The sequence below is a fragment of the Phocoena sinus genome, chromosome 4 (assembly GCF_008692025.1).
Source record: "Phocoena sinus isolate mPhoSin1 chromosome 4, mPhoSin1.pri, whole genome shotgun sequence".
NCBI classification, from domain to species: domain Eukaryota; kingdom Metazoa; phylum Chordata; class Mammalia; order Artiodactyla; family Phocoenidae; genus Phocoena; species Phocoena sinus.
The window spans coordinates 35673358-35698558 of record NC_045766.1 but is presented as its reverse complement, the minus strand read 5'-3'; the positions used below and the strand labels follow the sequence as shown (position 1 = coordinate 35698558).

At 40.7% G+C, this 25201-nt stretch overlaps 1 protein-coding gene and 1 pseudogene across 1 annotated transcript in view; one reads left to right on the top strand and one right to left on the bottom strand.

The window, feature by feature from the left end:
* Nucleotides 1-24725, bottom strand: part of LOC116752597 (vomeronasal type-2 receptor 1-like) — a 32364-nt gene extending 7639 nt beyond the window's left edge. Inside the window, 5 exon segments of the mRNA XM_032629385.1 lie at nucleotides 9818-10045; nucleotides 15997-16016; nucleotides 16019-16862; nucleotides 19386-19677; nucleotides 24484-24725. Coding sequence (XP_032485276.1) covers nucleotides 9818-10045; nucleotides 15997-16016; nucleotides 16019-16862; nucleotides 19386-19677; nucleotides 24484-24725 — 1626 coding nt within the window.
* On the top strand, nucleotides 11091-12005 carry LOC116753109 (annotated as a pseudogene).
* Nucleotides 24726-25201: the final 476 nt, after the last annotated feature.

The following is a 25201-nucleotide window of genomic DNA, read 5'->3' as shown; positions in this document are numbered from 1 at the left end:
TCAAAGTAATTATAACTAGAGAAATAGCCATTAAATTCCACCAAGGCCACCTCTATAGCTCCCTCCTCATCCCTAGGTGTATGGGAAATGATGGAACTCTGGGGAAACTGTGCAGAAAAGAGTAAGGGGGAGCAGACAAGCTAAGGTTATTGGAGAGTAGACAAAACATCCTTAGAAAGAAAATGTCAGGCTATAGGGCAAGGTCTTGAAGGTGGGACTCAAAGTGATGGTTTCACCCCTGCAGTGAGACCAGAAAGTATACAGAGGGAGAAGTGATAGAAAGGGTAAAAACTAAGAAAAGAAAATTCAGAGCTCTATAGAAACAAGAGTGAACCATAAAATCAAAAGACAAGTTAAGCCTTCCCCTTTCACACAAAAGTCATCTCTTAAATAAATTGCTCTGCACTCTACTAACAGAAGAAGGCAGTCTTGAAATAGAGACTTGTGATCCACCTAAAACCCACATCCCTGTCCATAGAAACAACTAAAGATAGAATTGTGCCTCCATATAAGTTTACTATAGGAAGAAAACAAAAAATGAAAATCAAAACATTCCAGCAGAAGAGGATGTGGAGAAAAGGGAACCCTCCTACACTGTTGGTGGGAATGTAAATAGATACAGCCACTATGGAGAACAGTATGGAGGTTCCTTAAAAAACTAAAAATAGAACTACCATATGACCCAGCAATCCCACTCCTGGGCATATTCCCAGAGAAAACCATAGTTCAAAAAGACACATGCACCCCAATGTTCATTGCAGCTCTATTTGCAATAGTCAGCAAATGGAAGCAACCTAAAAGTCCATTGACAGATGAATAGATAAAGAAGATGTGGGGAAGATGGCGGAAGAGTAAGACACGGAGATCACCTTCCTCCCCACAGATACACCAGAAATACATTTACACGTGGAACAACTCCTACAGAACACCTACTGAACGCTGGCAGAAGACCTCAGACCTCCCAAAAGGCAAGAAACTCCCCAAGTACCTGGGTAGGGCAAAAGAAAAAAGAATAAACAGAGACAAAAGGATACGGACGGTACCTGCACCAGTGGGAGGGAGCTGTGAAGGAGGAGAGGTTTCCACACACTAGGAAGCCCCTTCGTGGGCGGAGACTCTGGGTGGCGGAGGGGGAAAGCTTCGCAGCCGTGGGGGAGAGCGCAGCAACAGGGGTGCGGAGAGCAAAGCGGAGAGATTCCCGCACAGAAGATCGGTGGCGACCGGCACTCACCAGTCCGAGAGGCTTGTCTGCTCACCCGCCGGGGCAGGCGGGGCTGGGAGTTGAGGCTCGGGCTTCGGTTGGAGCGCAGGGAGAGGACTGGGGTTGGCGGCGAGAACACAGCCTGCACGGGGTTAGTGCGCCACGGCTAGCCGGGAGGGAGTCCGGGGAAAAGTCTGGACCTGCCGAAGAGGCAAGAGACTTTTTCTTCCCTCTTTGTTTCCTGGTGCGAGAGGAGAGGGGATTAAGAACGCTGCTTTAAGGAGCTCCAGAGACGGGCGCGAGCTGCGGCAAAAAGCGCGGACCCCAGAGACGGGCATGAGAAGCTAAGGCTGCTGCCGCCGCCACCAAGAAGCCTGTGTGCGAGCACAGGTCACTGCCCACACCCCCCTTCCGGGGAGCCTGTGCAGCCCGCCACTGCCAGGGTCCCAGGATCCAGGGACAACTCCCCCGGGAGAACACACAGTGCACCTCAGGCTGGTGCAACGTAAAGCCGGCCTCTGCCGCCGCAGGCTCAACCTGCACTTCGTGCCCCTCCCTCCCCCCCGCCTGAGTGAGCCGGAGGCCCCGAATCACCTGCTCCATTAACCCCATCCTGTCTGAGCGAAGAACAGACGCACTCCGGCCACCTACACGCAGAGGAGGAGCCAAATCCAAAGCTGAGCCCCTGGGAGCTGTGAGAACAAAGAAGAGAAAGGGAAATCTCTCCCAGCAGCCTCAGAAGCAGCAGATAAAAGCTCTACAATCAACTTGATGTACCCTGCATCTGTGGAATACATGAATAGACAACGAATCATCCCAAATTGAGGAGGTGGACTTTGAGAACAAGATTTATGATTTCTTCCCCTTTTCCTCTTTTTGTGAGTTTGTATGTGGATGCTTCTGTGTGAGATTTTGTCGGTATAGCTTTGCTATCACCATTTGTCCTAGGGTTCTATCCGTCCATTTTTTGTTTGTTTTGTTTTTTCTCTTAATTATTTTTTTATTTTAATAACTATTATATTTTATCTTTATTTTATTTTACTTTATCTTCTTTCTTTCTTTTTTTCCTTCCTTCCCTCCTTCCTTCCTCCCTCACACCTTTCTTTCTTTCTTTCTACTTCTACTAATTCTTTCTTTCTACTTTTTCTCCCTTTTATTCTGAGCTGTGTGGATGAAACGCTCTTGGTGCTGCAGCCAGGAGTCAGTGCTGTGCCTCTGAGGTGGGAGAGCCAACTTCAGAACACTGGTCCACAAGAGACCTCCCAGCTCCACGTAATATCAAACGGCGAAAATCTCCCAGACATCTCCATCTCAACACCAGCACCCAGCTTCACTCAACGACCAGCAAGCTACAGTGCTGGACATCCTATGCCAAACAACTGGCAAGACAGGAACACAACCCCACCCATTAGCAGAGAGGCTGCCTAAAACCATAATAAGTCCATAGACACCCCAAAACACACCACCAGACGTGGACCTGCCCACCAGAAAGCAAGATCCAGCCTCATCCACCAGAACACAGGCACTAGTCCCTCCACCAGGAAGCCTACACAGCTCACTGAACCAACCTTAGCCACTGGGGACAGACACCAAAAACAACGGGAACTACGAACCTGCAGCCTGCAAAAAGGAGACCCAAAACACAGTAAGTTAAGCAAAAGGAGGGCTTCCCTGGTGGCGCAGTGGTTGAGAGTCCGCCTGCCGATGCAAGGGACACAGGTTGGCGCCCCAGTCCGGGAAGATCCCACATGCCGCAGAGCGGCTAGGCCCGTGAGCCACGGCCGCTGAGCCTGCGCGTCCGGAGCCTGTGCTCCGCAACGGGAGGCCACAGCAGTGAGAGGCCCGCGTACCGCAAAAAAAAAAAAAAGAGAGAAGCAAAATGAGAAGACAGAAAAACACACAGCAGATGAAGGAGCAAGATAAAAACCCACCAGACCTAAAAAATGAAGAGGAAATAGGCAGTCTACCTGAAAAAGAATTCAGAATAATGATAGTAAACATGATACAAAATCTTGGAAAGAGAATGCAGAAAATACAAGAAACATTTAACAAGGACCTAGAACTAAAGAGCAAACAAACAATGAAAAACAACACAATAAATGAAATGAAAAATACTCTAGATGGGATCAAGACCAGAATAACTGAGGCAGAAGAACGGATAAGTGACCTGGAAGATAAAATAGTGGAAATAACTACTGCAGAGCAGAATAAAGAAAAAAGAATGAAAAGAACTGAGGACAGTCTCAGAGACCTCTGGGACAACATTAAACACACCAACATTCGAATTATAGGGGTTCCAGAAGAAGAAGAGAAAAAGAAAGGGACTGAGAAAATATTTCAAGAGATTATAGTTGAAAACTTCCCTAATACGGGAAAGGAAATAGTTAATCAAGTCCAGGAAGCACAGAGAGTCCCATACAGGATAAATCCAAGGAGAAACACACCAAGACATATATTAATCAAACTGTCAAAGGTTAAATACAAAGAAAACATATTAAAAGCAGCAAGGGAAAAACAACAAATAACACAAAAGGGAATCCCCTTAAAGTTAACAGCTGATCTTTCAGCAGAAACTCTGCAAGCCAGAAGGGAGTGTCAGGACATATTTAAAGTGATGAAGGAGAAAAACCTACAACCAAGATTACTCTACCTAGCAAGGATCTCATTCAGATTTGATGGAGAAATTAAAACCTTTACAGACAAGCAAAAGCTGAGAGAGTTCAGCACCACCAAACCAGCTCTACAACAACTGCTAAAGGAACTTCTCTAGGCAAGAAACACAAGAGAAGGAAAAGACCTACAATAACGAACCCAAAACAATTAAGAAAATGGGAATGGGAACATACATATCGATAATTACCTTAAATGTAAATGGACTAAATGCTCCCACCAAAAGACACAGATTGGCTGAATGGATACAAAAACAAGACCCATATATTTGCTGTCTACATGAGACCCACTTCAGACCTAGAGACAAATACAGGCTGAAAGTAAGGGGATAGAAAAAGATATTTCATGCAAATGGAAACCAAAAGAAAGCTGGAGTAGCAATTCTCATATCAGACAAAATAGACTTTAAAATAAAGACTATTAGAAGAGACAAAGAAGAACACTACATAATGATCAAGGGATCGAGCCAAGAAAAGATATAACAATTGCAAATATTTATGCACCCAGCATAGGAGCACCTCAATACATAAGGCAAACACTAACAGCCATAAAAGGGGAAAACGACAGTAACACATTCATAATAGGGGACTTTAACACCCCACTTTCACCAATGGACAGATCATCCAAAATGAAAATAAATAAGGAAACACAAGCTTTAAGTGATACATTAAACAAGATGGACTTAATTGATATTTATAGGACATTCCATCCAAAAACAACAGAATACACATTTTTCTCAAGTGCTCATGGAACATTCTTCAGGAGAGATCATATCGTGGGTCACAAATCAAGCCCTGGTAAATTTAAGAAAACTGAAACTGTATCAAGTATCTTTTCCGACCACAGCACTATGAGACTAGATATCAATTACAGGAAAAATCTGTAAAAAATACAAACACGTGGAGGCTAAACAATACACTACTTAATAACGAAGTGATCACTGAAGAAATCAAAGAGGAAATCAAAAAATACCTAGAAACAAATGACAATGGAGACACGACGACCCAAAATCTATGGGATGCAGCAAAAGCAGTTCTAACAGGGAAGTTTATAGCAATACAATCCTACCTTAAGAAACAGGAAACGTCTCGAATAAACAACCTAACCTTGCACCTAAATCAATTAGAGAAAGAAGAACAAAAAAACCCCAAAGTTAGCAGAAGGAAAGAAATCATAAAGATCAGATCAATAATAAATGAAAAAGAAATGAAGGACACGATAGCAAAGATCAATAAAATTAAAAGCTGGTTCTTTGAGAAGATAAACAAAATTGATAAACCATTAGCCAGACTCATCAAGAAAAAATGGGAGAAGACTCAAATCAATAGAATTAGAAATGAAAAAGGAGAAGTAGCAACTGACACTGCAGAAATACAAAATATCATGAGAGATTACTACAAGCAACTCTATGCCAATAAAATGGACAACCTGGAAGAAATGGACAAATTCTTAGAAATGCACAACCTGCCAAGACTGAATCAGGAAGAAATAGAAAATATGAACAGACCAATCACAAGCACTGAAATTGAAACTGCGATTAAAAATCTTCCAACAAACAAAAGCTCAGGACCAGATGGCTTCACAGGCGAATTCTATCATTTAGAGAAGAGCTAACACCTATCCTTCTCAAACTCTTCCAAAATATAGCAGAGGGAGGAACACTCCCAAAGTCTTTCTACGAGGCCACCATCACCCTGATACCAAAACCAGACAAGGATGTCACAAAGAAAGAAAACTACAGGCCAATATCACTGATGAACATAGATGCAAAAATCCTCAACAAAATACTAGCAAGCAGAATCCAACAGCACATTAAATGGATCATACACCATGATCAAGTGGGGTTTATTCCAGGAATGCAAGGATTCTTCAATATATGCAAATCAATCAACGTGATACACCATATTAACAAATTGAAGGAGAAGAACCGTATGATCATCTCAATAGATGCAGAGAAAGCTTTCGACAAAATCAACACCCATTTATGATAAAAACCCTGCAGAAAGTAGGCATAGAGGGAACTTTCCTCAACATAATAAAGGTCATATATGACAAACCCACAGCCAACATCGTCCTCAATGGTGAAAAACTGAAACCATTTCCACTAAGATCAGGAACAAGACAAGGTTGCCCACTCTCACCACTCTTATTCAACGTAGGTTTGGAAGTTTTAGCCACAGTAATCAGAGAAGAAAAGGAAATAAAAGGAATCCAAATCGGAAAAGAAGAAGTAAAGCTGTCACTGTTTGCAGATGACATGATACTATACATAGAGAATCCTAAAGATGCTACCAGAAAACTACTAGGGCTAATCAATGAATTCAGTAAAGTAGCAAGATACAAAATTAATGCACAGATATCTCTGGCAATCCTATACACTAATGATGAAAAATCTGAAAGTGAAATCAAGAAAACACTCCCATTTACCATTGCAACAAAAAGAATAAAATATCTAGGAATAAACCTACCTAAGGAGACAAAAGACCTGTATGCAGAAAATTGTAAGACACTGATGAAAGAAATTAAGGATGATACAAATAGATGGAGAGATATACCATGTTCTTGGATTGGAAGAATCAACATTGTGAAAATGACTCTACTACTGAAAGCAATCTACAGATTCAATGCAATCCCTATCAAACTACCACTGGCATTTTTCACAGAACTAGAACAAAAAATTTCACAATTTGCATGGAAACACAGAAGACCCCGAATAGCTAAAGCAATCTTGAGAGCGAAAAACAGAGCTGGAGGAATCAGGCTCCCTGACTTCAGACTATACTACAAAGCTACAGTAATCAAGACAGTATGGTCCTGGCACAAAAACAGAATGATGGATCAATGGAACAGGATAGAAAGCCCAGAGATAAACCCACGCACATATGGTCTCCTATTTTTTATAAAGGAGGCAGGAATATACAGTGGAGAAAGGACAGCCTCTTCAATAAGTGGTGCTGTGAGAACTGGACAGGTACATGTAAAAGTATGAGATTAGATCACTCACTAACACCATATACAAAAATAAGCTCACAATGGATTAAAGACCTAAATGTAAGGCCAGAAACTGTCAAACTCTTAGAGGAAAATATAGGCAGGACACTCTGTGACATAAATCACAGTAAGATCCTTTTTGACCCACCTCCTAGAGAAATGGAAATAAAAACAAAAATAAACAAATGGGACCTAATGAAACTTAAAAGCTTTTGCACAGCAAAGGAAACCATAAACAAGACCAAAAGGCAACCCTCAGAATGGGAGAGAATATTTGCAAATGAAGCAACTGAGAAAGGATTAATCTCCAAAATACAGAAGCAGCTCATGCAGCTTAATAACAAAAAAACAAACAACCCAATCCAAAAATGGGCAGAAGACCTAAATAGACATTTCTCCAAAGAAGATATACAGACTGCCAACAAACACATGAACGAATGCTCAACATCACTAATCATTAGAGAAATGCAAATCAAAACTACAATGAGATATAATCTCACACCAGTCAGAATGGCCAGCATCAAAAAATCTAGAAACAATAAATACTGGATAGGGTGTGGAGAAAATGGAACCCTCTTGCAGTGTTGGTGGGAATGTAAATTGATACAGCCACTGTAGAGAACAGTATGGAGGTTCCTTAAAAAACTACAAATAGAACTACCATATGACCCAGCAATCCCACTAGTGGGCATATACCCTGAGAAAACCATAATTCAAAAAGAGTCATGTACCAAAATGTTCACTGCAGCTCTATTTACAATAGCCCGGAGATGGAAACAACCTAAGTGTCCATCAGCAGATGAATGGATAAAGAAGATGTGGCACATATATACAATGGAATATTACTCAGCCATAAAAAGAAACGAAATTGAGCTGTTTGCAATGAGGTGGATAGACCTAGAGTCTGTCATACAGAGTGAAGTAAGTTAGAAAGAGAGAGAGAAATACCATATGCTAACACATATATATGGAATTTAAGAAGAAAAAATGTTATGAAGAACCTAGGGGTAAGACAGGAATAAAGACACAGACCTACTAGAGAATGGACTTGAGGATATGGGGAGGGGGAAGGGTAAGCTGTGACAAAGCAAGAGAGAGGCATGGACATATATACACTACCAAACGTAAAGTAGATAGCTAGTGGGAAGCAGCCGCATAGCACAGGGATATCAGCTTGGTGCTTTGTGACCGCCTGGAGGGGTGGGATGGGGGGGTGGGAGGGAGGGAGACGCAAGAGGGAAGAGATATGGGAACATATGTATATATATAACTGATTCATTTTGTTGTTAAGGAGAAACTAACACAACATTTTAAAGCAATTATACTCCAATAAAGATGTTAAAAAAAAAGATATGGTACATATATACAATGGAATACTACTCAGCCTTAAAAAATAATAATAATAATGCATTTGCAGCAACATGGTTGGACCTAGAGATTGTCATACTGAGCAAAATAAGTCAAACAGAGAAAGGCAAATATCATATGATATCACTTATATGGGAAATCTAAAAAAGGCTACAAATTAACTTATCTACAAAACAGAGATAGAATTACAGATGTAGAAAACAAACTTATGGTTACCAGGGGGTAATGGGGGGGAGGGCTTAATTGGGAGGTTGGGATTGACATATACATACTACTATATATACAATAGATAAGTAATAAGGACCTACTGTATAGCACAGGTAACTCTACTCAATACTCTGTAATGGCCTATATGGGAAAGGAATCTAAAAGAGTGGATATATGTATATGTATAACTGATCTACTCTGCTGTACACCTGAAATTAACACAACATTGTAAAGCAACTATACTCCAATAAATTTTTTTTTAGAAAGCTTAAAATAGAGCTACCACATGATCCTGCAATCCCACTCCTGGGCATATATCCAGAGAAAACCATAATTCAAAAAGATACTTTCACCCCAGTGTTCATTGCAGAAAGAGAAAGACAAATACCATATGATATCACTTGTATGTGGAATCTGAAATACGATACAAATGAACATATCTATGAAACAGAAACAGACTCACAGATACAGAGTTCAGACTTGTGGTTGCCAAGAGGGAGGGGGGTGGGGGAGGGAAGGATTGGGAGTTTGGGATTAGCAGATGCTAACTATTGTATATAGGATGGATAAACAACAAGGTCCTACTGTGTAGCACACAGAACTATATTCAATATCCTGTGATAAACCATAATGGAAAAGAAAAGTATATATGTATATAACTGAATCACTTTGCTATACAGCAGAAATTAACACAACATTGTAAATCAACAATACTTCAATAAAATTTTAAAAAAAATATTCCAGTAAATTAAAATTCCCCTCTAAAACGTACACACACAACCATTAAGCAGAAGAATACTGTAACACTTTAAATAGATATCCTAGCACTTCAATTAAGTATTCTCAGAAAAGCACTTGTAGATGTCAAAAATATCTCGAACCAGATATTTTAAAATTTAAAACATCAATGGATATAAGACTGGAAGAAATGAAAAAAGTTCATTTATCTCAGGAAAGAAACTATTTCAAAAATTAAGATAAAAGTCACAAGGTGTTCAAAATATATATACTTGAGTAAAAAGTTAATAAGGGGCATTGAATAAAGGCAGGAAAACAATAAAGAGAATAAGGATGAGATAAAGAATAAAGCAAAAATTATCAGAAAGAAAGTGAATAAAAGGAAGAGACAAAGGAAGTCAAACATTTTGGAGTACTTGAAGAAGGAAAACAAAATCATAGAACTAATATTTAAAACTATAATCAAAAAAAGTTCCAAAAACAAAAGATCTGAACCTATATATAGAAAAGATATGTATTTTATTCGGGAAAATTAACTTGGAATAGCCAGCTCTAGGTTTCTGATATTCCATAGCACCTAAAAGAGTATAGAAATGCAATTCTCTCTATATATAAACAAAATAAGATGTCAGAGTAACTAACCTCTGATGATTCGTTGTTCCAAAATATTGTCACATTCTTAATCATCACGAGTTCAAATTTAGAGTCTGTGAATATATATTCTCCAACCTTCACAAAGGCTATCTCTCCATTATCATCTAATTGCCAATTTAGAATATCATAGTATCCAGCCACATCTCCATTATCATCAACTTCTATTCTCATTCCATTATGGGTTGTAAACTTAAGTGTCTTCAAATAACACATTAACTAGAAAAAAAGGGGGAAAAACAACAGGGAAAAAAACAATTTTTAAAAATTTGATTGCCTAGAAAACAGGGTTTATGAAGAAAATAATCTCAAAACTCCTATCTAATTCATGGGACTGAATTTTTCCCTATTCCTCTATACCTTTGCTGTCTAATACAACAGCTCCTAGCCACATATGACAATTGAAATTTGAAAAGTGGCTGGCCAAATTGCGATGGGCTATAAGGGTAAAATACACACTGGGTTGCAAAAGTTAGTTCAAAAAAATGTAAACTCTCTCCTTAATAATTTCATGTAATTATTTTTATATTAAGTTATCCTGATTATGACCAAGTGTTAAAGTATTATTTGGGGTTAAATAAAATATATTAAATTTAACTTCATCTGTTCCTTTTTATTTTTTAATTTGGCTACTATAAAAGTTTTAATTACCTGTGTGGCTTTTAAATTTCTATTAGACAGTACTGATCTATACCAAGGTAAAGTGATGCCTAATATTTCCTAATACCTACAAACCTAGGGAAGAGAAGATATTCCCTCTTAGATTTCTTCACTAATAGGTACCAGTCTACCCTACTACCATCATTCCCTTCCCTGCATGTCAAGTGCTAGAGACGGGAAGATCAAGACCCATTCCCCACCCTTCCAAAGTTCACAGTCCAGTAGAAGGGCTAGACAAATAAACAGGTACTAATGGTAAATTCAATGTACTCTGTGTTGCTGATGTGGAAAGAGTGTTGAGAGGGCATAGATGAGGGAGTGGCTAACTAACTGCCTTAGGAAAACTGAAGGAGGTTTCCCCAGGAAGTAGCCATCTGAGCTGGGTTTTAAAAAAACTTAGGCCTTCCCGCTCCCTAATCCTGACGCCAGAGCGGCGCCGGCCTCAGAGGCTGAGGAGACGGGGAGGAGGTCACGGCGGCTGGAAGATGCTGCACTTTGGCGTAAATTGCTATCCATTAAGGATCGTTTCTCAGACTCAAGTTAGAAGGGAGAGTTCAGATAAGTGAGGCCGCCATTGCTGCTTTGAACACCTCGGAAGGGGAAAATGGATTTATCAGGAGTGAAAAAGAAGAGCTTGCTAGGAGTCAAAGAAAATAATACAAAAGTCCAGCACTGGGGCTCCTTCTCCTACCAAGCGCAAAGACGGCTCTGATGAGAAGTCCAAGAATCGCTCTAAAGATATGGGGGCCACCAAGGAGTCAAGCGAGAAGGATCGTGACAGGGATAAAACTCGAAAGAGGCGCAGCGCTTCCAGTGGTAGCAGCAGCACCAGGTCTCGGTCCAGCTCGAACTGCAGCTCGGGCTCGAGCACCAGCATGGGCTCCAGCCGCGGCTCCAGCTCATCTTCAGCATCGAGCCGCTCAGGAAGTTCCAGCACATCCCGCAGCTCCAGCTCCGGCAGCTCGCCTGGCTCTCCCAGTCCTTGTCGGGGCAGGCAGGACAACAGGCGGCGTTCCCGCTCCAAATCCAAACCACCCAAAAGAGATGAAAAGGAAAGGAAAAGGCGGAGCCCTTCGCCTAAACCCACCACAGTGCACATTGGAAGGCTCACCAGGAATGTGACCAAGGATCACATCATGGAGATATTCTCCACCTATGGGAAAATTAAAATGATTGACGTGCCTGTGGAAAGGATGCACCCGCATCTGTCTAAAGGCTACGTATATGTGTAGTTTGAGAATCCAGATGAGCCCGAGAAGGCGCTGAAGCACATGGACGGAGTACACATCGATGGCCAGGAGATCACTGCCACCGCTCTGCTGGACCCCTGGCCTCGGCCACCTCCCCCGCCCCCCGGCGATTCAGCCCTCCCAGGAGAATGCCGCCACCGCCTCCCATGTGGCGCAGGTCACCCCCACGGATGAGGAGAAGGTCGCGTTCCCCTTGGCGCAGTCCCCCCGCCGCCGCAGCCGCAGGAGCCGCTCCAGCTTCAACTCCTCCCGATACGCAGGGCCACTGAAGCTCTGCCCTGTGACTTGGACTCCCATCCAACTCACTTTTGTCACTTTTCTGGACGAAGGAGGATCGGTAGGAAAGAAATCCCTCACTCAGAGGCAAGCTTCGAAGGTGAAGGCAGTATCTGCTACATTTCCCCTGGCGGCAGAGTTCCGGCTGCAGGAGTGTTGTTGGTTTGGGGTCGTGCTTATAAAGATGCCCTCCAGTTTTCTGGCTAGAAAGCTTCCACAGTTCCTGAGAGTCAGTTTAGCGACAAAGCCAGCAGGGATGAGCAGGGGGCTCCAGGAGGTGGTACAGCCCCAGCCTGGGAGCATGTTTTCCCGTTCCACAGGTGACCTGGGGCCGATCTGGTGGCCTGTTCGTGCTCTATCCTGTTGGCCTGCAGGGTCCCACAGGAAAGGGTGTGATTTTACGCAGCTGCCGTTCCAGTTAGCCTGACCCTGCTCCTCCGCTTGAGTCCTCTTCTGACCTCTAGGGCCTAATACCCCAAATGGTTCTTTTCACACGTACTCATGTGCGTGCACACACACATCTCCCTTTCTCTCTGAAACTCGTAAGTGGAGAGCCAGCTCTGTCGGGTCACCACAGAAGCACCCCACCCCCACGTTGTGTTGGTATTCATGCTGGTCCTGCAAATTACCTTGGCAATGTGTACATTGCTTTTTTGGCTTTTATTGTACAGTCAGTACTATACATTTTCTGTTTTGAGTTTTGTAACTTTGCGGCATTTTAGATAATATTGTGTTTGTACTTTGTTGTGTAGAGAAAAGAATTGTGTTGATAAACCTAGGATTAGAGTGCAGCTCAGAAAAAGAAAAAAAATGGTAGCAAGTTGCCTGACAAATACTGGAATCAAAGAGATTCTAAGCCACGGGAATAATATGTGAGACAAGGGTGTGCCAAAGAGGCCATTGTTAAGAGTACAAGAGTGGATGGAGCTGATTGTACACCTACAGAATAACTTCATAGACATAAATAGGAACCCCCTAACAAAATAATACCTCTAGTACTCTTGCTTTACCCAGTCAACCTTAGCTGGGGTAAGAGCATACGTTCTTTAGTATGAAGGTAACCAGTCTGCACTGAGATATATCCTGTGCCCTTGGTCTTTGTCAGCACCACATGCTAGACTTATGTCTCCCAACCAGAGGGCCCAGTCCAATCCCTAACCCTCCACAAACCAGAGAAACAACATAGCAGAAAGAGCCTGAATTATGGTGTATGATGATTTGGAGTCATATTTTGGCTCTGTCAAATGACATAACCTTAGGCAAGTCATATATCCTAACTAAGCATTAGTTTCCCAGTCTGTAAAAGAAGGGAAATCATCCCTGCCCTACCTCTGTCGTAGAGATTAAGGTAATATAGCTAGAAGCTTTTAGTAAGTCAGTATACAAAGGTAAGTATTATAATAATCACCATCTACCAGTAGGGCTACTCCAGGTCGCTTGCCCTTTTATCTCTCTCTCTTTTACTGTTTGCTATTCTCAGTCAACATGAAATCTACATCAGAGTTCACAACAGGGTGACTTTTACTGCCAAGTCCACTGGGGAGAGGCATATTTTTCTTTCTCAGTCTTCAGAAGACTCAAGCAAGGAAATTTTCAAAGGCTGCAACCTTACAGCCTTTCCATAATTCCATCTGTTTATCACCATTGGATGGTAGGACAGTTCCCTACCACGAGGCATGAAAAAGAATTTAGAAATGTCCAAATAAACCACAGGAGTAAAACGGTTTTACATATATATATATATATGTTCTGACCAAGTCTGCTAATGAGATAAGCTGAGAAAAATGATTATGGAGTGCATTATCATTTTGGTTTTAAATAAATCACAATTTTTTACTTTTTGATGCATTTATGAAGCATCCTTAAATGTGCCTATTAACTCTCTCTACTGTGAGGTCTTACTTTTCAGTTTTTACTTACATCATTCCGGGAGTGTGTCAAAGAGCATGAATTCTCCCTTGGACTACACCACCACCATTCACCCTAACACTATGTGGTCCCTTGACCCTCTCTAAAAACTCTTTTCTCTGCAATCCTAACACATATTTGTTGCTTTTTGAGCAAATTTAAATTGCAATATTGAAATCTTCAAATAACAAATTAGAGATTGTTGTTTACCATATAAAAAGATCCTTTTTGTTAAAAAAGTACTCAGAGGATTTCTTTTAAAATGAAAGAACTCACCTGTAGCATAACTTAATTTCTCATTTTGAATTTACTACAGTTTCCCTAGTACCGATGAACAACTTAGTACTCAGATCTTGCTTTCTAAATTCCATTCTCCAGTAAATGGAAATAGGACTCCGGGGAAATGGTTACTTCAAGACTGGGGCAGAGAAATACAACACAATACAATACAAATTGTCCAACCTGGAGAATTTTGAGCAACAAAATGCGTAATGATAGCTACGAATTATTATACTCATAGAACAGTATATCCATGAGTCCATGTGATGCAAATAAATTAGTGAGGGAAAAGTATAATTCCATTTAATAAATGTAGAAGGAATGAGGGAAATAGAAAAAAAATCACCATTTTAAAAATAACACAGTAATAGTTGTTTCAGGCAATAATCATCATCAAAGGATGCTAAACTTTGTGGATCAAAGCATTACGTAAAACAATATTTTCAGAGCTTCAAAATATTGCCTCACAATGTAATTATTAATTACAAAGGGAAACATAGTAACTTTATAATGGAAAAACATGGTGACATCACTGTCACTAAGTAATCAAAGTTAATGTCACCATTAATGAGACATAGTGACATCATGTACCTCCTGATGAGACATAGAAAAGGATACATATCACCTTTACAGTATTATAGCCATAAATGCATAACCTAAATGTAATCATGAGGAAAAAAATTAGACAAACATAAATTGAAAAACATAAATAGCTGTCCAGTACTTATGAAAAGTATCACGTTCATTAAAAAAAAAAAAAGGAAAGAATGAAGAACTGCCACAGATTGGTGGAGGCTAAAGAGATACAAAACTAAGTGCATCGTGGGATCAATTTGAAAATAAAAATAAAAGTGAAGATGCAGTGGTTCCAGCCACTGTGGACCCTGTTGGGACAAGCAATTTGGTGTTGCTGGAAAATAAAGTGGTGAGGGTCATGGAAAGAGCAATGGAGTCAGAGATGCTGATGGCATAGATCGTAGAGGGCTGACAGTGTCAGACCAGGGATGCTCACGCTTTATCCTTTATAGGAGAGGGGAGGTACTGAAGGATGTAAGCAGAGGAGCCCTCTGATTAGGTGTGCATCTTGGTGAGACCATTAGGGTTTCTGTGTCCCAACATGAATTGCTGGGAAGTCAGACCTGAGACAGGAGATGTGAGAGCCAATCTCCAAGGTGGTCCTAACAATCTTCACCTCCTGGCCTTCACACCCTAGCATGGCCCCTCTGACACTGCACAAAGACTACATCTTCCAGTTTCCCTTGCAGCTACATGTGACCACATAACTAGATACCGGCTAATGGGATGTAAAGAGAATTGTACGTAATTTCCAGGAAATGTCCTTAAATGGAGCCATATACGCATCTTTGTCCATTCTCCTTCCTGCTGGTTAGAGTGTGGACGTGATGGTTGAAGCCCAAGTAGCCATATGGAATTATGAGGTGAACGCACAGATTCAGAGTGATGAAATGACAAGGTAGAAGGAACCTCAATTCCTAAGCCACTCTTTCAGTCCCAGAATGCTAACCTCCAAACTTCATTTATGTGAAGGAAAAAAACCTATCTTGTTTAAAGCACTGTATGGGGAAAGTTTTCTATCATTCACAGCAAACCTAATAATAACTCTGTTAACAAATGGAAACTCTAAAATGCCCATTTAGGTAACATAAGCAAGCCATTCTTTTAGGGGGCACGTGATAAAATCATGTCTATGAAGTACAAAAGCAGATCAATGGTTTTAATTGTATGAATGCTTTTTATGTCAAACTATATCATGAAGTAAAACAAACCACAACTTACCTGCCAAGGCTCAAAATCAGTATATATGCACAGGTGTTTCCTGGAATATATGGCCAGTGTCCTTCCTCACATCTACTTAGACGATCCAGGGCATATGCCATAGAATACACAACTTGGTTGACATTGTGTGTAATTTTTAGCTGAGACACATCCAGATAGGTATTTTTAAGATCTTCCAACTTCTCCTTTCCAGTATAGAATTTATCAGACATGGCGTGTAATCTGTCCTCTTTACCAGTCATATTCACTCTATGGTCAGTGTTGTATGGAACACTACTATTGGGCCAAGTACAGTTAAAAGCAGTTTGCCAAAATTCAATGGTCAGTACACCATTTGGATCCTTGCCAGGATTTACATCATAAAGAAGTTCTTTTAATCCCAATATATCAGCTCTTGGTATTGAAAATCCAATACTTCCACCAAAATACGAGAAATATTCAGGCTTTGCAATGAGAGCGAAGGCGATCCAGGCTTCACTCGCTATCCATGTTCTGTCAGTTATGTTATGGTAAACCATTTCCAGCATGAAAGGACTTAGGTCAATATCAGATGCATAGAGCACAATGACTCTGGCATTGGAGTTCGTTATAGCATCAATAGCTTTTTGCATTTTCTCATTAGAATGGACTTTGGGAATGGTTTCGGAGAATGCAACACAGAGGGTGACACTCTCCATTTTTTCCTTAAAAATCTTTACTACGTATTTTCCATAATCATCATCAGCTGCTATGGTGCCTATCCAGACCCAACCAAAATGTTGGATAAGTTGTACCATGGCCTCCGACTGGATCTTATCACTGGCTACTGTGTGAAGATAAGATGGAAATTTGTCACTAAGAAGTGAGGAGGTAGAGGCATAACCCACCTGCAACTGAAAATATTCATGCAGTTATTAGAAAGCAATAGCCAAACCTCAAATTACACAACCTTTGAGTATCTGTATTGGAGAAGGAGGGAACTTAACAGTTCTCCCTTTATTCTCACACCCTTCCAGAGACAAAAGGATTTCTACTCCTCTCCCTGCTCCGTGGGTGGTGGGGACTGTTAGGGGGAGCACTTTGGGCCTCCCTATCCACCCTTTTCCCACCTCACCCCACCCCAAGGTAGCTGGAGGAGCTAATTATTAAGGTGATGACATTCAATGCACCACTTTTCATACTCAAGGTCACATACTCGGAAAGGGAGGTGACCAGTTCTTTCATCTATGTTTTCTTGAGACTAGGTGTGTGATTCAAGCCATCCAGGCTCTTTCTCTGATCTAACTCGTCATCCATACAGATGATGGAGTAAGCAGACTCACAATCTGTCAGGCCCCTCTCTCTCTCTCTCTCTCTCTCTCTCTCTCTCTCTCTCTCTCTCTCTCTCTCTCTCTCTCTCTCTCTCTCTCCTCTCTCCATCACCACTGCTTTCTCTCTTTTTCTCCTCTTCTCTTTCCTTGTTTCTCTAAGTCCTAAGACTTAGACTGAGAAAGACGGTAGGAAACTCCACTTCCACCTCAGGTTTAAGTCTTATTCTCCAACAGAGTTACTAGAGGTCATCATTTTATAGGCACTTGCTAGATAAATGAAGAGGTATTTTTCTCATCTTGCCAGTGGTCCTTGTGCGTATTTTCTATCAGTGAGAACTTAAAAATGAAAGTAGAATGGCCAGTAACGTGAATTTCTGACAATCTTACATACATTTCTGCTGTACCTTACTCTCAGCCTCAGCGACTCTGCAGTTGAGAAGATATGTCACATTCTCTCCTATACCATCCCATTGCCATCCCATGTTATTACTGCATCACTTCCAATAAGACCTCCTATATTATAATTACATAGCTCCATGATTGCCAATTCTTTCATAAGTGACAGATTATTCCTATTTTTCTCTTTATCCTTTGTCCTATCCTTACTCCACTGGCTAAAGTTTACATTTTTCTTTGGAACCTCCCAAGCACCAACATCATGGAAGCCACATGTAGGAAAGAATCTCATTTACGAAGCAGAAACACCTGATTTCTAATTCCAGCTACATAATCAGTGTAAGATTGTGGATACTAAAACCTGCTGAAATCAGTTTCCCCATGAGTGAAATCAGGGTTATGACATCTACATTTTAAGGTTGCTCAGCATATTAAATGAGACAACACACGTGAAAGTGTCTGTTGTATGTAAGATTTCTTTTACCCTCTTTGCAGATTTACTACAAGACTTAAATGAGAAGATCTATCTAGAGGTTTCTAGCAGGTGCCTGGATCACAGTCGGTATTTGGTGGAAAGCAGAGCTCACAGCAGCAGCAGTTTGTCTAAGCTGCATGAAGCCCACATTGAAGGTGTCGGCTGTGTCACCTGACCCCTCCTCTTGGTTCTGTTCCTCAGTATTACCCTGTTCCCCCTACATTTGTATTTGCAGCTTTATAAAGACACACTTTGTAAATGTCACTTTTTAACAATTATTTTAACTTCTCGCATTACTTCAGTAACACAAATAAGCTTAATCATCCTTCACATTAATAAGTCCTGACGATATTTTTGTGAACCACCTCTGGAAATAAATATAGAGCTTTACTTATATTTTCTTTTCTTTTCTTTTTCTTTTAACATATTTATTGGAGTATAATTGCTTTACAGTGGTGTGTTAGTTTCTGCTGTATAACAAAGTGAATCAGCTATACATATACATATATCCCCATATCCTCTCCCTCTTGCATCTCCCTCCCACCCTCCCTATCCCACCCCTCTAGGTGGTCACAAAGCACCGAGCTGACCTCCCTGTGCCATGCGGCTGCTTCCCACTAGCTATCTATTTTACGTTTGGTAGTGTATATATGTCCATGCCACTCTCTCACTTCATCCCAGCTTACCCTTCCCCCTCCCCGTGTCCTCATCCATTCTTCCTAATGTCATCTGTTCTTAGGTTGAAATGTGTCACTGTCCCTGAATTTAAAATAATCTGTAAATTAGCATCCCAGCTCATTTCAGTATGTTAGCGTATGAACAAAAAGGGTCATGATTAATAAGTATTAATACAGGCCAGAAACAAAATGAGTTCCTTATACCATCTATCAATCAATCAACAAGTATTTCTCAATCACCTACTCTGTACTTCACCCAGTGTTTTCGAGTGTATTGCCTACTGAGATGTCAACATACAAATCACTAGGTCACAATCTCAAGCTCAAAACTAAGGCAGGATCCTAAGGGATGTAGAACAGTCTGAAATCACTAGTCACACTTGCTGAGGCCAGACTGAACAGAGTAATTAGGGGCGTCAGCATTACCACCATCCTGTTTGTCTGTGTAGCTCATCCCAGCCTCACCTGAGCACCTAACGTACTCTTTGCAGCAATTTTCACATACCTTGTGTTTCTTTATAAGTTAGTACCCAGGACAATATTCTGAAATACCTGAGGTAGGTAATACAACCCTAGAATTCTTGAAGCAGCAACTGATAAGGATGATCCACCTGCTCCAACAATTCCTGCCAGCACTGCCCCGGTGCTGCTTCTAAAACTGGGCTTGTTTTCTTCCTGCCCTGTGAGGAATACCAATGCTGCTTCCATGGATTTGGAGATGGTGAAACAGGTATCAAAGATCTGATAGCCCAAAATGATGTTGGGCAAAATATTCTTCCTTTCATTAATCTCCCTGATGGTGTGGATCATGGTTTTCATCCAGCGGAATCACCGGAAGTTGAACCTGAAAAGGAAAAAGGTTTTGTAAGGCCTTAGTCAGTGGGTGGATCTGTGGAGGCGAAAGCAGCTTTTAGCTGGGATTGGTGATGAGAGCATTTTGCCAAAACGTCAGGGGGCACCTGCCTTGTGTGAGCATGTTAATATTTCCTAAAAAGATACTGCAATTTAAAGGGTTCAAGTATGAATCATATTCATTATTGATTGGTTTGGGCTGGGAAGCATCTTTTTGGACAGCTGATTATCTCTTTTCACAAAAATGTTCTTATATTCGCAGTTCTCTCCACCACGCAGAACACGCAATAATTCCTCAATACATTTTTCCCCATTCATTGGAAGTCCCCGGTACCCTATGAGTCTCCTTTCCCTCTTCCTTACCTTCCTATAGGTTTCTCCTGGTTTCTTCTATATGTTAATTATAATAATAAAAGTTTTGTAAATACATGAAAATACTTATGACAGGACTATATAAAAGCAGTACATAATATTTATATATACGATATATGTTATGACTCCAATAGATAATTTTTCCTGCCATGATTTGATTGTTAGTGTTGAGATTTTTCAATTAAGAAACATCTCTTTCCTATCACTCTTACATTTAACCATGAATGAGATGCCTCCTCCTTTCCATTCCCTAGGCACAAAAAGGAAAAGTACTTCCCTTTAGTCCATCAGCACATTTTTTTTCAATTTCTTCTCCATTAAAAATAAATATTCTATTTCCAACCCTCTTTCTTTCTTCCCAGTTTTAACCAAACTTTAACCTATTTGAAAGCAAGGACCTCAAGGATGTTTTCTCTTAATGTCCTCTGTAGCTCTAGTATCTAACTACCTATCTTCTACTCAATAATTTTTTTTTTTTTTTCGGTACGCGAGCTCTCACTGTTGTGGCCTCTCCCGCTGCGAAGCACAGGCTCCGGACACGCAGGCTCAGTGGCCATGGCTCACGGGCCCAGCCGCTCCGCGGCATGTGGGATCTTCCCGGACCAGGGCACAAACCCGTGTCCCCTGCATCGGCAGGCGGACTCTCAACCACTGCGCCACCAGGTAAGCCCTCAATAAATATTTTTGAATTAAATATCTAATAGCACATAGCCCTGTTGGCAGATTAGATTTTTCCTCCATGTCTCTTTAACTGGGTTTTTTAGTTTAGTTTAGCTTTGCCTTTTATTCAAGACGTAGTTACTGAGTTGCACTGGTGCGAGACATTATAAATGCAACAGTGAAAAAGATAGGCACTGCAGTGTCTAGGCAAAGAAACAGAAAAATAGTCATGCACAAAACGATAAACACAGCGATAGGGGTAGACATAGGGACCAGCAGTTAAAGGGGTGGGGAACCTTGTCCTGGGGGACTTAACAGCCAAGCTAAGTCTTGAAGGGTAACATAAAAACAGGGGACGAATGCTGCAAGTACAGGGCACGGTATGTGTGAAGGCATGACAACAAAAGAACCTAACATTCTAGGAATGGGAAGATCAGGACACTTGGAGAACAGGGTAGGAATAGGTATGGCATGGGAAGAGGAGACTGGAGAATCAGGAGTCTGAACATGAAGGGCTTTATCGTCCTAAGACAACTGGCCTCTAAATTTACACGGATGGCCATACAAATTGGCATACACATTTTTGAAATAAATATAGCAATATCTTTTTTAAGGTGAGAGAGTAATACATTTCAAGAGCTAGAAAATGTTCACCTGCTTTGAATCAATAATTACACCCCAGAGAATTTATCTGAAGGTACTGTTCTTCCCAAAAGAAAAAACTAGGTACGTTCCAAACTGTTCATTTTAGAATTATTTATAATATTGAAAAATTGGAAAGAATTTACATGCTCATTATGGTACATTGACTTGATAGGAACATTTTCCATCATTAAAAAACTATAATTAGAGAAATTACACTGCAGCATGCATATAATATTAGGTAAAACAGTCTGTTTGCAACATTGTTTCTATACTATAATTAAAATTACACATAAGTTATGTGAACACTTGGATAACTATCAACAGGTAAAAATTTTAAATGGGTACAGGATAATTACTGAAAGGGTGGGATTTGGGATGATTTTTCTTTCATTTGTTGATTTCCATTATGATACTCACAGTACCATTATACAATGCATACCTTTTGTTCCGCAGAAAATTTCTCTAAATCCTAACTTTGTTTAGATCAACCAAAACAAGAATTAAAATATTCCCTTCTTCCCTCCATTTCACTGTCTTCTCTGCTCCGAACAACATTTTCAAAATAAAAGTCTTCCTCTTCTGTTCACTTTGGCTGATGGCCAACCAAAACTAGTATCCCGTTAAAATTGTGGGTTTCAGAATGAGACTTCTCCAAACTCCAACTTGCATATCTAGATCAGTTATAGGTAAACGTTAATGACGTCAAAATGAAATTGTTATCCGATTACGCCCAGCTCCTGAGTACCACCTATCCAGGCCTCCCATGAGGGCTCTCCCATTGGGAGGGAGGCTAGGAGAACATTGGAATTGGGTACAGATAGATAGAAACTGTTGATGGTTATTGGTGAAAAGTCATTATATAGCTCTAATTTTGAAGAAGATATATCTAAAAATGTAAATATGGAATGTTATTAATATCCAATAGATATGTGTAGGATGGATTTAAGTGCTGGGAAAGTTTTAGGCTTGTATGGCGTGAAGATGAGCAATTTGGGTTTCAGTCAACAAGCCGGGAGACAAGCAGAATCCCCGCAATGATGCCTTACATTACTGATCCACATTCAGGACAAGGAACTGGCTTTTTAGATGCCCTGGATCATGTGAAACAAGTTTCATACAAAACATGAAGAATCAGAATGTCATCAGACTTCTCAGCAGCAACACTGGCAGTCAGAAGATGCCAAAGTAACCTTTTCAAGGATCCTCAGGATTTGAGTGAAAGTCAAGATGGAGTAAGCACACACCACCCGCTCTCTCCCACTGATTACAATTAAGATCCCTGGACTGAACATATAAAGCAACTATCAGACTACTCTGAAAATTAAATAAGAACAGAGGACTAGAGATGGAAATCAAAATATCCCTGGGGACTTCCCTGGTGGCGCAGTGGTTAAGAATCTGCCTGCTAATGCAGGGGACATGGGTTCGAGCCCTGGTCCAGGAAGATTCCACGTGCTGTGGAGCAACTAAGCCCGTGTGCCACAACTACTGAGCCCACTTGCCACAACTACTGAAGCCCGCGTGCCTAGAGCCCACGCTCCACAACGAAGAGTAGCTCCCACTCGCTGCAACTAGAGAAAGCCTATGCGGAGCAACGAAGACCCAACGCAGCCCAAAATAAATTATTTTTTTTTAAAAACCCAAAATATCCCTGATACAGTGAATTATTTTTTAAATGGGACATACTTACTTCTCACCACTGTGTCAATCACAGTGGATATATCAAACTATTTTTTAATGAGAGGGTGGATTTTTACTAAAAATATGTATATTGGCCTTTCTATTTTACCTTGCTAGGAAGATAACCTTCAGAAGCTCCAATGAAGGGTGAAGAACAAGTTAAGTGATTCCACTGATGAAATATGAGTGTACTATACTGTGACAAACTCTGGTTTTCATTTCATGTTATTAAAGATTGAATCAGTGAAAACTTCTCTGATAAATAATGAATTGACTCTAAATAATGTAGCCATGAGCAAAAGTGCTTCTTTCCCACTTCCCTTTGCTTTACTGTGAGAATGGAAAAGAATTAGAAGGTCCAGGAAAGAGTTAAGTACAGACTGACTACAATCCTTTCCTTTTGCCAACAGTTTGTTTACCCCTTTAGTGCTATTTCAAATATGTAGCATGAAATATGACCAAAGGGCAGGAGTTATGATCAGTAAAGATTTAGTTGTATAAGAAGTTGCCAAAATTTTTACAGCATGCGTTTGTAATTATAATTACCACGCAGCATCATGGAAGTGATTAAGATATGATGTAAAATGCCCAATATAAAACTGTGTCCATGCTATTGCCACATTATGAAAAAATTACAGTTGCATTTATATAAAGGGCTGAGAAAGAATATATGGAAATGAAAGGAAAGAGCTGCTTTGTTATGGTAGTAAGAATAGTGTGGACAGTAATTTTCCTTTAATTTCTAGCATTCTTTTCATATCAAAAGTGTGTGTGTGTTTCACACCCAGAAATATAACCCATGTTTGCTTTTCTTACAATGGATTCCTTGCAAATTCAGATTATCAGTCATGGATCCCACTTCTTGACATGACAATTTTGGGGATGAGGGGAGTAGGGTAGAAGCCTTCCAACTGGAGGAATCTTGCTATGAACACTAGCTCATAAATAAATCAGCATTCCAGCACTGTTTATTTTCACCTGGGGAGACTTTAGTCTAATGACAAGTCAAAGTGAAGCTGCAACACTGCACAACTCTACATCATGCTTCTCAAACCTTAATGTGTACATGAATCATCAGGAGGTCCTGTCAGAATGCAGATTCTGACTCAGCAGATGTGGGATGCAGTCTGAGATTCCACATTTCTAACAAGCTCTTAGGTGATGCTGATGCTGGTGGTCCACAGACCACCCTCTGAGGAGCAATGTTCTATATCATATAAAACCTGGCTTTTTTCTTTCTTGTTTCTAAGCAATCCTAGAATGTCTACCTCGGAGAAATTGAGGCACAGAAACAGCAAGTACCTATCCTGAGTCAAATAAATAGTGTCAAAGTCAGGGCTGGCATCATGGCTCCAGTTCCAGACTCTGATTCCCACACCCACCACTCATTTACCCTCACCTCCTACAACTGATGTAAAAAGAAAAAAAAAGAATGGCTTACCCTTCACATTTTGCTGATACTGGCTCCAAAATAGACTCATTTGCTGTGGTGGTCCTGGAATGAATAGGAAACAGTCCTCCAATAACAAGTGAAGGGTTTCTGGCACCTACATACCCATTCAAATCAAAGTAGCCCAGCAGCTGACAGGTCTGTTCTTCTTCCTCTTCTTTGCCTTCAATGCCCAATTCAGCCCATAAAAAGGTAAGCAGTCCTAGAACCAAGCATTTCTTTCTGCTAGCCATTTTAATAAGGAGAGTTTGGGAGAAATGACCAGTGTTAAAAGTTTTAACGAGGTACCTTGACAGAGCGTTCCACTGAGTATGTGCACGCCCCATCACAGGGGACTCAGCTTGCCACTACTTGCTACCTAATTGTCATGCCTCAATCAATCACAGAGCCTCACACTCACCTGCAATTTATGCATCTGCACTAGGAGCTGAGTAATCCTTTTGAAAAGAGCCTCATAAAAATCTCTTTTAGGCTTAGCAATAATATATAATGACAGAATAGCAGATTCTGAGTTTAGAGTCTTTCACTTTGTAGAAATTGTCCCTTTCTTGTTTATCAGCCTCATTCATTCTCACTTCAGCCAGCCCTGTGGGAGCTGCACTTGCCCCAAAAGTGAAGAAGGGCATTCTGATTCATCACGAAGTATAAAAACAGAAGACTTCAGGTCAAGCTCTTTCCTTAGGGGTATAGAAAAAGTTGAACGGAAAAC